At 36.5% G+C, this 13,989-nt stretch overlaps 1 protein-coding gene and 1 long non-coding RNA gene across 6 annotated transcripts in view; one reads left to right on the top strand and one right to left on the bottom strand.

The window, feature by feature from the left end:
• CFAP44 (cilia and flagella associated protein 44) overlaps positions 1-13,989 on the bottom strand; it is a 148,147-nt gene that overhangs the window by 111,396 nt on the left and 22,762 nt on the right. For all 5 annotated transcript variants that reach the window (XM_009199989.4, XM_003893935.5, XM_017955139.2 and 2 more), the window contains 3 exons: positions 10,818-10,980; positions 7,365-7,467; positions 2,045-2,261 (listed from right to left, as the gene is read on the bottom strand). In XM_009199989.4, coding sequence (XP_009198253.2) covers positions 2,045-2,261; positions 7,365-7,467; positions 10,818-10,980 — 483 coding nt within the window. The remainder of the gene's footprint in view (positions 1-2,044; positions 2,262-7,364; positions 7,468-10,817; positions 10,981-13,989) is intronic.
• The window catches only part of LOC103881837, a 29,580-nt gene that overhangs the window by 3,082 nt on the left and 12,509 nt on the right, over positions 1-13,989 (top strand). The gene's annotated exons all lie outside the window — the stretch shown is intronic.

Raw genomic sequence — 13,989 nt, forward strand, 5'->3', positions numbered from 1 at the left:
AAACAAGAAAGAGACTGAATGTACCTCAAAGATATTTTATTGATTTTTATTTTAATATGACCCATTTGCATATTTCAGAGTTGCATATATTATTTCATTCATTCATTCATTTATTTATCTGATTAAGATTTATTAAGTATCTACTACCTGTCAGGCAAGGTTCTAGGCAATATGAATTCAGCAATGATCAAAATAGGTGAAATATAAAATTTCCTGCCTTCACGCATCTTATATTTTAGGGCTGTGCTACCTAATACAGTAGCCTCCAGCTGTGTGTGACTATTTAAATTTAGATTTAAAGTAATTAATATTAAAAAAATCAAAATGTTAGTGTTTCAGTCACACTAGCCAATTTCAAGTGCTCAGTAACTACATGTGGCTGGCAGCCACTGTATTAGACAGCATAGAACATTCCCAGTCTGTCAGAAAGTTCTCTTAGACAGTATTGTTTTAGAAGATATAAAAGTTTTCCAAAGAATTCTAATTTACAAACTGTGTGACTTTGAGCACTTTTCTAGATCACCCTGTGCCTTCATTTTCTCAGAGATAAAATGAGAAAATTAGTAACACCTACCTCATAAAACTGTTGAAAAATTCTTAGAACAGTGCCTAGCATATCAAAGCAATCAATAAATGTTATTACTAACATTTTCTTATTAATAGTCTAAACAAATGAACAGGATGATGAAGACCACATAGAAAAAGAAGAAATATACAAGTAGATATAAAATAGATAATTGAGAATATCAACAAGCCAATGATACAAAGCCAAAAGCCTAGATAGCCAACATCCTCTCCAAGGGAATGGTAGGTCCCCTGATGATATGCTTCCATATACTCTGGGTTCCTTCATAGCACTTCACACATGAAATTAACTGTTCAATGTCTGCCTTTTCCCCAAAGATATGGGGCATAGAAAATACAGATTTTACTAAATAATCAGAAAATATAAGAAATTGGAAAATTTTAACATATAGCTAGCAGAAGTTTATTTGAAAATTCCCCAAAGATTACAATTAAAAATCTGCTCAATTAGTCTATATTTCTAATGAGTGAATAATAAAAAGACCAGATTTAAATTGAGACAAGAGGAATTTAGGATAGATAAAAATGTCTTTCTCTTAAAGAGACTCTGATAATCAAGTTATGGGCAGCTCTGGGGTGGTAGAAGATTGTTACGCAAATGCATGAGACAAAGGGGAACAAAGATAGAGAAAGACAAGATTATTGCACCCTGGAAATAGACAAGGGTATGATACAATGAAAAGAGCATGGAGTTTGGAGCAAGACATAAGATCAAGAGTAGGCTCTGCCACTGTTTCGTATTGAGTGTTCCTTGTCAGGAATGATACTGTGATAATTCTTATTTTACAGATGAAGACTGAGTTGCTACAAACAAGAAATTCAGTAGTGGATGTGAAAGCTCAATATGAATTTGGAAATACCATCCCGATTTTAGTTATTAAGACACTACACAAACTCTTTTAGGAGTTGGAGCCTACAAAAAGGCAGCAGACTATAGTTAAAAGTCCTTATTTGGCTGGGCATAGTGGCTCATGCCTGTCATCCCAGCACTTTGGGAGGCCGAGGTGGGTGGATCACCTGAGGTCGGGAGTTCAAGACCAGCCTGACCAACATGGAGAAACCCAACTCTACTAAAAATACAAAATTAGCCAGGCATGGTGGTGGGTGCTTGTAGTCCCAGCTACTCAGGAGGCTGAGGCAGGAGAATCGCTTGAACCCAGCGGGTGGATGTTGCGGTGAGCTGAGATCGCACCATTGCACTCTAGCCTGGGCAACAAGAGCAAAACTCCATCTCAAAAAAAAAAAAAAGCTCTTATTTTATCTATGCTGTTTGCAGAAACAAAATCCCACATATCTAATTAGAAAAGGGGCATTACTAGTTAGCTTTTAAAATAACATACTTTTAAATAATTCTAATGTTAACCAAAACAGCAAAAAAAAAAAGTCTCCAGCTCTTAGATCCTCTTAGAAAAATACTCCTGTGATACATACTAGCACCTCTATTGGTTACCCGACCTACTTGATGTGGCCTGATCCTGATGTAGTAAGCTGCTCTTCATTATCAGGATTGAAAGTAACCTTAAAAACCTCCTGAGAAAAAGCTTTTGTCCTCAGTATGGGTTGTTCCTCTTTCCAGTTCCAGATAGTCAGTGTGTAGTCAGGGTTGCTACCGACAGACGCCAGCAAGGTACCGCTGTAGTTAAAGTTCACATAAGCATATCCCTTCTCAGTCCCATCTGGAAGGATAAATGGAAGCCTAATAAATAAGGGCACATTTATTTCATTTTCAAAAACATGATGTAAAAAAATAGAGAGGGAGTCAGCCCATGGTGATGTAAGAATGCCAAGAATACCCTAAAGGAACAATTCCAAAAACATTCACCATCTTTAGCTTTAGAATGAATTATGTTATATGAAGGGGGAGGGTAAAGAAATCTTAATCACATATTGCCACGAGTAAAACACTTTGAAAACATATTCCATTTTATGGCATGGGGAGAAACACAAAGCATATTAGATAGCAGTGTCAGAGTGTCAGACAGCAGTGTCCAGAGTGGCTCCAACTGGAATAGGAGCTGGGTAAAATGAGGCTGAGACCTACTGGACTGCATTCCCAGGAGGCTGGGCATTCTAACTCACAGGATGAGATAGGTGGTTGGCACAAGATACAGGTCAAAAGACCCCACTGATAAAACAGGATGTGGTAAATACAATGGCCAAAAACCACCAGATTCAAGATGGTGATGAAAGCAACCTCTGGTCTTCCTCACTACTCATTATATGCTAATTATAATGCATTAGTATGTTAAGGACATTCCCACCAGCACCATGAGAGCTTATAAATACCATGGCCACATCAGAAAGTTACCTTATATGGCCTAAAAAGGGAGGAACCCTCAGTTCCAGGAATTGCCCACCCTTTTCCTGTCTGGAAACCTCATGAATAATCCACTCCTTGTTTAGCATGTAATCAACAATAACTATGAGTATTCTTAGCCAAGCAGCCCGAGCACTGCTTGGGCTCTGCCTATGGAGTAGCCATTCTTTTATTGCTCCATACTCTGCCTATGGAGTAGTCATTCTTTTATTCCTTTACTTTCTTAATAAACTTGTTTTCATTTTACTCTATGGATTCACCTCAAATTCTTTCTTGCACAAGGTCTAAGAACCCTCTCTTGGGGTCTGGATCAGGACCGCTTTCCCATAACAATTCCATTAAATAAATCATTTTTCTTTTTTTCTTTATTTCTTCTAAAACACCAAAGATACATCTGCAGAACATGCAAGTTTGTTACATAGGTAAACGTGTGCCATGGTGGTTTGCTGCACCTATTGACCTATCCTCTAAGTTCCTTCCCCTCACCCCCACCCCCCAACAGGCCCTGGTGTGTGTTGTTCACCTCTCTGTGCCCATGTGTTCTCAATATTCAACTCCCATTTTGAGTGAGAATACACAATGTTTGGTTTTCTGTTCCTGTGTTAGTTTGCTGAGGATGATGGCTTCCAGCTTCATCCATGTCCCTGCAAAGGACATGATCTCATTCCTTTTTACGGCTACATAGTATCCCATGGTGTATATGTACCACATTTTCTTTATCCAGTCTATCATTGATGGGCACTTGGGTTGGTTCCATGTTTTTGCTATTGTAAATAGTACTGTAATAAACATACATGTGCATGTCTCTTTACAGCAGAATGATTTATATTCCTTTGGGTATATACCCAGTAATGGCATTGCTGGGTCAAATGGTATTTCTGGTTCTAGATCCTTGAGGAATCTGTCTTCAACAAGGGTTGAATTAATTTACATTCCCACCAACAGTGTAAAAGTGTTCCTATTTCCCCAGAGCCTTCCCAGCATCTATTGTTTCCTGACTTTTTAATAATTGCCATTCTGACTGGCACGAGATGGTATCTCATTGTAGTTTTGATTTGCATTTTTCTGATGATCAGTGATGTTGAGCTTTTTTTCATATGCTTGTTGGCTGCATAAATGTCTTCTTTTGAGAAGTATCTGTTAATATCCTTTGCCCATTTTTTGATGGAATTGTTTTTTTCTTGTAAATATGTTTAAGTTCCTTGTAAATTCTGGATATTAGACCTTTGTCAGACGGGTAGACTGCAAAAATTTCTCCCTCTCTATAGGTTGCTTGTTCATTCTGATGATAGTTTCTTTTGCTGTGCAGAAGCTCTTTAGTTTAATTAACTCCCCTTTGTCAATTTTGGCTTTTGTTGCAATTGCTTTTGGCTTTTTTGTCATGAAGTCTTTGCCCATGCCTATGTCCTGAATGGTATTGCCCAGGTTTTCTTCTAGGGTTTTTATTGTTTTTGGTTTTACATTTAAGTCTTTAATCCATCTTGAGTTAATTTTTCTATAAGGTGTAAGGAAGAGGTCCAGTTTCAGTTTTCTGCATATGACTAGCCAGTTTTCCCAGCACCATTTACTGAATAGGAAATCCTTTCCCCGTTGCTTGTTTTTGTCAGGTTTGCCAAAGATCAGATGTGTGGTGCTATTTCTGAGGTCTCTGTTCTGCTCTATTGGTCTATATGCCTGTTTTGGTACCAGTACCATACTGTTTTGGTTACTGTAGCCTTGTAGTATAGTTTGAAGTCAGGTAGTATGATGCCTCCACCTTAGTTCTTTTTGCTTAGGACTGTCTTGACTGTATGGGGTCTTCTTTGATTCCACATGAAACTTAAAATAGCTTTTTCTAATTCTGTGAAGAATGCTAATGGTATTTTGATGGGAATACCATTGAATCTATAAATTACTTTGGGCAGTATGGCCATTTTTACAATATTGATTCTTCCTATCCATGAGCATGGAATGTTCTTCCATTTGTTTGTGTCCTCTCTTCCTTCCTTGAGCAGTGGTTTGTAGTTCTCCTTTAAGAGGTCCTTCACATCCCTTGCTGGCTGTGTTCCTAGGTATTTTATTCTCTTTGCGGTGATTGTGAATGGAAGTTCATTCATAATTTGGCTCTCTGCTTGCCTATTGTTGGTGTATAGTAATGCTTGTGATTTTTGCACATTGATTTTGTATCCTGAGACTTTGCTGAGGTTGTTTCTCAGTTCAAGAAGTTTTTGGGATGAGATGATGGGGTTTTCTAAACATAAAGTCATGTCATCTGCAAACAGTGACAACTTGACTTCCTCTCTTCCTATTTGAATATACTTTATTTCTTTCTCTTGCCTGACTGCCCTGGCCAGAACTTACAATTCTATGTTGAATAGGAGTGGTGAGAGAGGGCATCCTTGTCTTGTACCAGTTTTCAAAGAAAGTGCTTCCAGCTTTTGCTCATTCAACATGATATTTGTTGTGGGTTTGTAATAAATAGCACTTATTATTTTAAGATATGTTCCATCAATACCTAGTTTATTGAGCGTTTTTAACATGAAGGGATGTTAAATTTTGTCAAAGGCCTTTTCTGCATCTATTGAGATAATCATGTGGTTTTTTACTTTGGTTCTGTTTATGTGATGGATTATGTTTATTGATTTGTGTAAGTTGAAGCACCTTTGCATACCAGGGATGAAGGCAATGTGATCGTTTTTTGAAGTGCTGCTGAATTCAGTTTGCCAGTATTTTATTGAAGATTTTTGCATTGATGTTCATCAGGGATATTGGCGTGCGGTTTTCTTTTTTTTTGTTGTGTCTCTTTCTGGTTTTGGTATCAGGATGATGCTGACTTTGTAAAATGAGTTAGGAAAGAGTCCCTCCTTTTCAAATGTCTGGAATAGTTTCAGAAAGAATGGTAGCAGCTCCTCTTTGTATTTCTAGTAGAATTCAGCTGTGAATTCATCTGGTCCTGGGCTTTTTTTGGTTGGTAGGCTATTAATTACTGCCTCAATTTTAGAGTGTGTTATTGGTCTATTCAGGGATTCAACTTCTTTCTGGTTTAGTCTTGGTAGGGTGTATGCTTTCAGGAATTTATCCATTTCTTCTAGATTTTCTAGTTTATTTGCATAGAGGTGTCTATAGTATTCTCTGATGGTATTCTGTATTTCTGTGGGGTCAGTGGTGATATCCACTTTATTTTTTTTTTATTGTGTCTACTTGATTCTTCTCTCCCTTCTTCCTTACTAGTCTAGCTAGTGGTTTACCTATGTTGTTATTTTTTTTCAAAAAAACCAGCTCCTGGATTCATTCATTTTTTTGGAGGGTTTTTCTGTCTCTATTTCCTTTTGTTCTTCTCTGATCTTAGTTATTTATTGTCTTCTTCTAGCTTTTGGATTAGTTTGCTCTTGCCTCTCTAGCTCTTTTAATTGTGATGTTAGGGTGTCAATTTGAGATCTTTCTGGTTTTTTGATGTGGGCATTTAGTGCTATAAATTTCCCTCTTAACACTGCTTTAGCTGTGTCCTAGAGATTCTGGTACATCATCTCTTTGCTCTCATTGGTTTCGAAGAACTTCTTGATTTCTGCCTTAATTTCATTATTTACACAGGAGTCATTCAGGAGCAGGTTGTTCAATTTCCATGAAATTGTGTGGTTTTTAGTGAGTTTCTTAATCCTGAGTTCTAATTTGATTGCACTGTGATCTGAGAGACTGTTTGCTATGATTTCAATTCTTATGTATTTGCTGAGGAGTGTTTTACTTCCAATTATGTGGTTGATTTTAGAATAAGTGTCATGTAGCACTGAGAAGAATGTATATTCTGTAGATTTGGAGTAGAGAGCTCTGTAGACGTCTACTAGGTCCACTTGATCCAGAGCTGAGTTCAAGTCCTGAATATCCTTGTTAATTTTCTGTCTTGTTGCTCTAATACTGACAGTGGGGTGTTAAATTCTCCCACTATTATTGTGTGGGAGTCTAAGTCTCTTTGTAGGTCTCTAGGAACTTGTTTTATGAATCTGGGTGCTCCTGTATTGGGTGCATATATATTCACAATAGTTAGCTCTTCTTGAATTGTTCCTGTTACCATTATGTAATACCCTTCTTTGCCTTTTCTGATTTGTGTTAGTTTAAAATCTGTTTTGTCAGAGACTAAGATTGCAACCCCTGCTTTTTTTTTTCCTTCCCATTTACTTGGCAAAATTTCCTCCATTTCTTTGTTTTGAGCCTGTGTGTGTCTTTGAAGGTAAGATGGGTCTCCTGAATTACAGCACACCAATGGATCTTGACTCTTTATCCAGTTTGCCAGTCTGTGTCTTTTAATTGGGGCATTTAGCCCATTTACATTTAAGGTTAGTATTGTTGTGTGTGAATTTGAATAAATCTCTTTTCTCTCTTCCACTGGTTCTGTTTCTCTGGAGAACCTTGACTTATAAAATAACCTTCTTCTTCAGAATGTTATTATCCTTGTACATGAAATATTTAAATGTGCTTCTGGACTCACCTCGAAGGATTCTGTATGGTCTCAGAGAAGGATATTCATAAATGATAATATCTGGAAAACTCCCTTTTTCAGCTACTGTGAAGTAAGTTTTATGTGGATGAACCTAAAAAAGATAAAATTTCACCAAAATATTAAAAGAAAGATTTTTGTATAAATAGGCTGATATATGCAGTATTTAGCATCCACTATTTTATAATTTGTTCTTAGGCTTTACTCTAATAGAAAACTCAAAAATGGGCATCAAATAAATATCTGATGATGGATACAACTGAAACTGAAAACTAGAATACACATTTTAAGTTTTACTTTAAGACAGTCATTTCTAACTCTGCAATTTTTTTTAATTGCCATTGGAAGAGCTAGAACAATGGTTCTCAATCTTTAATGTGCATCAGAATCCATTGAAGGGCTTATTAAAATACAGATTGCAAGCCCTAATCCCCAGAGTTTCTGACTTAATAGGTCAGGCTGGGACTCAAGAATTTGCATTTACATGTCTAACAAGGTAATTTCTAACTAGGTGATTTACATTCTAACAAGGTGATTTACATTTCTAACAAGATGATGTTGATGCAGCTAGTTTGGAGACCTTGCTTTGAGAACAACTAAGTGAGATGAATTGTCTACCCTACATATAAATCAACCTAAATTTTGTATAGAAAAGCTCATGGATTGTATGGGATTCTTGTTTCCAGACCAGGTTACATCACAATTTTTTAAATTTCACTGTGGAAAAAACTTACAAATGAATGAAACTTACTAGAAGTGAGATGTAATATTTCCAAGCCAGACACAGAGGAAATTACAGTAATTGTGCCCTGGATAAACTATTTGTGTCAGTATTTTCAAAGATAACCATATAAGTTGGATAAAATAGTATGTTCATTTCTGTTATTTTTGTCTATTGGTAAGCCAAATGTATAGGAAGGGTAAATCACCAGTCAAAAAATGAAAATAAAAATAAGCTGTTATAAGGATAAGCAATTTAAAACACATATGATGCTTATAAAATTCTGTTTTCAGATATTATTTCACATCTCCTGATTATATATAAGACAAAGAGCCTGGTTCTCAGATATAGATTGCTAATCATGGTACCCAAGATAACATTGTTTCCTTTAAATTTTACACCAACCTTGTGAGCTTGGATACCACTATTATCTCCATCTTATTGATGAGTAAACTGAGACACAGAGTTTAAGTAACTTGCCTGCAGTCACACAGTCTACAATGTGTTAAGTGTAAGAGATAGGATTCAAGCCAAATGTTAGAATCAAGAAACAAATGGGACTAAGAAATAGCAGATCTCAAGGAGGTAGGGGAAATGGATTAAGACCATATCTATCTAGATTCCCATTTGTAAAGAAATATGGTGTAGAACATGTGAACAAAGAAATTGGGATGAAGATTCAGGCAAATCCTTTACCCTTCTAGGTCTTGTCTACAGTAAGTTAAAAAGTTTCTGCCTCTCATATTGGAAATTGCTGTGGGGTTGGGTTTGGGAGTTTTATTTATTTATTTATTTATTTATTTATTTATTTATTGAGACACAGTCTCACTCTGTCATCCAGGCTGGAGTGCAGTGGCACGATCTCTGCTGTCTGCAATCTCAGCCTCCCAGGCTTAAGCAATTCTCATGCCTCAGCCTCCCAAGTAGCTGGGATTATAGGTGTGTGCCACCACACCTGGCTAATTTTTGTATTTTTAGTAGATATGGGGTTTCACCATGTTGGCCAGGCTTGTCTTGAACTCCTGGCCTCAAGTGATCCACCCACCTCTGCCTCCCAAAGTGCTGTGATTACAGGCAGGAGCCCCTGCACCAAGCCAGCAGTTTTATTTTTGGCGAAGAACTGGAATTAGTAAATCATTTACTTTACATTCAACACAGAGATTCACCCTACCTTTTCCAGGTAGGGTGCCCAAACACTTTTCTCATAGGTTTCTCATAGCCTTGCTAAAGTATTTCTCAACCATAACTGGATAACCGTTTCAGAAAAGATGAGGTAACATGGACAGTGGAGGCAAGGCCTCTGTCACTACCCAGGCTTCAACAGCTCCAGCACACACAGAGAAAAGGCCTTGTGGACATAAAATTGCTCAACATCCAGGTGGATGAGGATTAGGATTAGCTTTTTTTTTTTTTTTTTTTTTTTGAGACAGAGTCTTGCCCTGTCACCCAGGCTGAAGTGCAATGGCACAATCTCAGCTCACTGCAACCTCCACCTCCCAGGTTCAAGTGGTTCTCCTACCTCAGTCTCCTGAGTAGCTGGGATTACAGGCGTGCACCACCGTGCCTGGTTAATTTCTTGTATCTTTAGTAGAGACAGGGTTTCAACACATTGGCCGGGCTGGTCTTGATCTCCTGACCTCGTGATCTGCCCGCCTCCTCTTCCCAAAGCGCTGGGATTACAGGCGTGAGCCACTGTGCTTGGCCAGGATTAGCATTCTTGACCACACTATACCTCTGACTACTGTCCTCAAACCAAATTATTTTATAACAAAATATTAAAATGGAAATTTTAAAGCTATTACTGGCCACAGAGTAATAGAAAAATAAGTGATAATTAGATGTTTCTTGGTCCCCTGCAGATGGTGTGGACCTCAGGGTCCTGAAACCTCATAGGCCCCAATTGACTTCCCTCCACAAAATCCACGACCCTCATGTTGGGCCCATGGCTATCTGCACACAGCTATTGCCACATTATCATGCACTTGTGTGTCTAGTTTTTGTTTCTCTTTTTACAAATATAGGTCTTGTCTCTTTAGATGGATTTTAAACTCTGAATTCATAGAGGTCATGAGTTCTTCTTCATTTAAATTCCCTACTATATGTTCTGTGTAGTGTTGGGTGCACAGTATTACATAATAAATTATTGCTGAACTTATTAATTAGTCTTATAACAAACTCTCCGAGGACATGGACTTTTATCATGTATACATACTATATATAGATAGATGATCAAGAAAGAAACAACCATGATAGTATCTTTCACTCCATACATCTCAATATATCCTGTTTTCATAGTCAGTCTATGTCTATGTCCTGTCTATATGTCTCACATTTTCCTCACCTTCTCCATTCCCATGGCCATGTGCCTGCTTCAGTCTTCAGATTAAGATTCTTTAAAATTTCCTTGCTCACCTCCACTTCTAACCTAAATATGAAAAACCTGCACGACTATGGGGAAGTCACCTAACCTCTATAAGCCCATTTCCTTATCTGCAAAAAGAAATAATAATATTATAATAGTGCACAGAGGTAATGATAGTGAATGAGTGTCTGTAATAACTGAATTGAAAATGCCTTGGAATAAAGACAGCTGTGTATCTCATGTGATCCCACAATACTGTGCGTGCATGGTGATGGCATCTAACAACCATGTTGGCTGGTCCACAGAACAAGCAAAAAGATAGGGTTTTTTGGGGTTTTTTTCTAATTTATTCAAGGCATACCCCAATGACGCCAATTCCTTCACCACTGCTACTTCGCAGGTAGATCTGTTCCTTGGTTTTCAAATTCAGAAAGATCAGTTGGTTCCCAGCTATGTATATTGCGATACTGTTGTCCAGAAGTTGTAGGTTAGCTCGCTTTCTACAGTCATAACCAAAAGAATGTCTGAGGAAAAGTTGCTAAGGAAAAGAAGTGAAAAACAATACCATCCTAGGGACTGGAAAAGTGATGAAATAAATACATTTTTAAATCTATACTCTTAGATGAAGATATGAGATTGAAGTAGTTGAATTTTACCCTGAAACTCATGATTTTTCTATGTATTACTAACATTTTTTTTTAATTATGTGAGAAACAAAAAGCAGGAAAAAAATAAACAAATAAATAAATAAATCAGGTGACTACCCCATACTCTGATTTAGTTACTATTTTAATTTTCCTGGGGAAATCCTGACAGTCCATTAATTGTTTTTGCAAAAATAAATAAGGTTAAACTTACTTGGGTACCACAGACAGCAAAATTGTCACCTACATAATTATATTTTCCTCTCTCCCACTAAAACTAAATCATACTGTATAACATGGGAGAAAGTCTATATCTTGATCACCTTTGTATTTACAATGCCTGTTAAGTTTGTTGACTAACCATAGTAAAAATATTATACAGGCTTTTACCTTGATGTTGAAAGACAAGATGCTTAAAATACTAACATGTTTGTAAAATTTTAACACACCATTTGATAACATGATTATAATAAATTCACATAAATATAACTAAAATTTAATTCAAATCAACAAATTATGAAAATTAATATATAGCAAATAAATATATATGTAATTAATAGACTAATATTTCTTTTCTGAGCTTATTAGTATATGTATTGGTGTGTAGGTAAGTAGTGTGTGTGTGTATGTATATGTGTGTGTGTGTGTGTATGCTATAGAGTAAAATTGTACTAATTCAAAATAGAGTGGGACCTAACTCAACTAAAGAGTTTCTGCACTGCAAAATAAATCATCAACAGATTAAACAGATAACCTACAGAATGGGAGAAAATATTCCCAAACTATGCATCTGACAAAGGGCTTATATTCAAAATCTATAAGAAACTTAAAGTAATCAACAAGAAAATAACCCCACTAAAAAGCAGGCAGAGGACTTCAATAGACACTTTTCAAAAGAAGACATGCAAGTGGCCAACAAACATGAAAAATGCTCAACATCACTAATCATCAGTGAGATGCAAATCAAAACCACAATGAGATACCATCTCACACCAGTCAGAATGGCTATCATTAAAAAGTAAAAAAATAAGAGATGTCGGTGAGGCTGTAGACAAAAGCAAATGCTTATATACTATTAATGAGAATGTAAATCAGTTCAGCCACTGTGGAAAGCAATCTGGAGATTTCTCAAAGAACTAAAAATAGAACTACCATTCAACCTAGTAATCCCATTTCTGGGGATATACCCAGAGGAAAATCATTGTACCAAAAAGACATATGCACTCATATGTTTATCACAGCACTATTTATAACAGCAAAGACATGGAATCAACCCATCAGTGGTGCACTGGATAAAGAAAAGGTGGCATATACACCATGAAATACTATACAGCCATGAAAAGAATGAAGTCATGTCCTTTGCATCAGCATGGATGCAGCTGGAGGCCATTATCCTAAGCAAATTCATGCAGAAACAGAAAACCAAATATTGCATGTTCTCACTTGTAAGTGGGAGCTAAATCTTGGGTACACATAGACATAAAGACAGGAACAACAGACACTAGGAATTCCAAAGGGAGGGAGGGAGGGAGGGAAGGGGCAAGGCTGAAAAACTTCCTATTGGGTACTATGTTCACTACGTGGGTGATGAGATCAACAGAAGCCCTAACCTCAACATCACACAACATATCCTTGAAACAAACCTGCATGTGTACCCTCTAAATCTAAAATAAAATTTTTTTTTAAAAAAGAGGTATATAATCTAAGTTATATAAAACATCTTTTAAATGTATATTATTATGTTTAAGTCAAAATTAATATGCCCAAAATATAAATATAATAACCAAGTTAAATGAGATCAATCTATGAAAAAAAACTAGAGTTGACAAAAGAAGCATGTCCTATAGTGTAGCTTAAGCAGATAGATTCTTTGTTCACAAGAATTTGTTGCTGAACATCAGAGTCGAAGGATCATTGGAGGAATTTGTATTTCTTGAGCCCTTGTTTAAAAAGAAATTCTGATTTTAGAGGATTCCACTTATTCATAAGTAAATAACAATTTTCAGAGAAAGAAATTATGTTAAAGTTTTAAGAAGAAAATGTAGAATGTAAAAAGAGAGATTTACATTAATGCAATTTAAATTGTGAAATATAAACAAATTATAACCAACCACAAGCAGCCTATCTCATTACCAAATAGTTAAATTGAAAGACAGAGATAAAGCATTTCAGGGTACTGGATCTGTTCAAGAAAAAGAAATTTTATAAATTTAATAAAGACATAAATGTCTAAAATTAAATCTTGTATAGAAATGTGAATGAATATGTGATCCAAATATGTAAATGAAGCTATTCAAGCCTCATGGAGGGAAGTTTTGCCCACCATCTTTTTAACTTCCTTCAAACCACTGCTCTCACCTCCCCTTCTTCCCTTCCTTTCTCTCTTCCCTGGTGGCAATATAAAACCTCAGAAGGCTAAAAGCATGTTAGTAGCTATGAGAATAGAAATTGGTTACCATCTCTTCACTATCTTAGATGAAAATTAGCAATTGGAGAAATTATCATTTATCTAATATTATTATATTTAATTTTAGCAGGAAAACTCCCTTTTACATGCTGCTGCCCTGACAAAAGGCTCTTTCAAACCCAGAATGGGTCAGATTGTAACTTCTAAAATTCCCCCCCTCTAAATTACAACTTACTGAGAGCAATGACTGCTTCTCTCCATCTCTATTTCCCAGAATGCCTAGCACACTGTCTTCAGTCTATTAGCAATTCAAGAAATGTTTGTTGAATTATTCAATTCATTAATTTGTGCATAACTAGAATCTGATCCTTTCCTTTTTTTTTTCTTCTTTTTTTTTTTTTTTTGAGGTAGGGTCTCACTTTGTCACCCAGGCTGGAGTGCAGTGGCATGAACATGGCTCCCTGCAGCCTCAACTTCCCAGG

Source organism: Papio anubis, chromosome 2 (assembly GCF_008728515.1).
Source record: "Papio anubis isolate 15944 chromosome 2, Panubis1.0, whole genome shotgun sequence".
Taxonomy (NCBI): domain Eukaryota; kingdom Metazoa; phylum Chordata; class Mammalia; order Primates; family Cercopithecidae; genus Papio; species Papio anubis.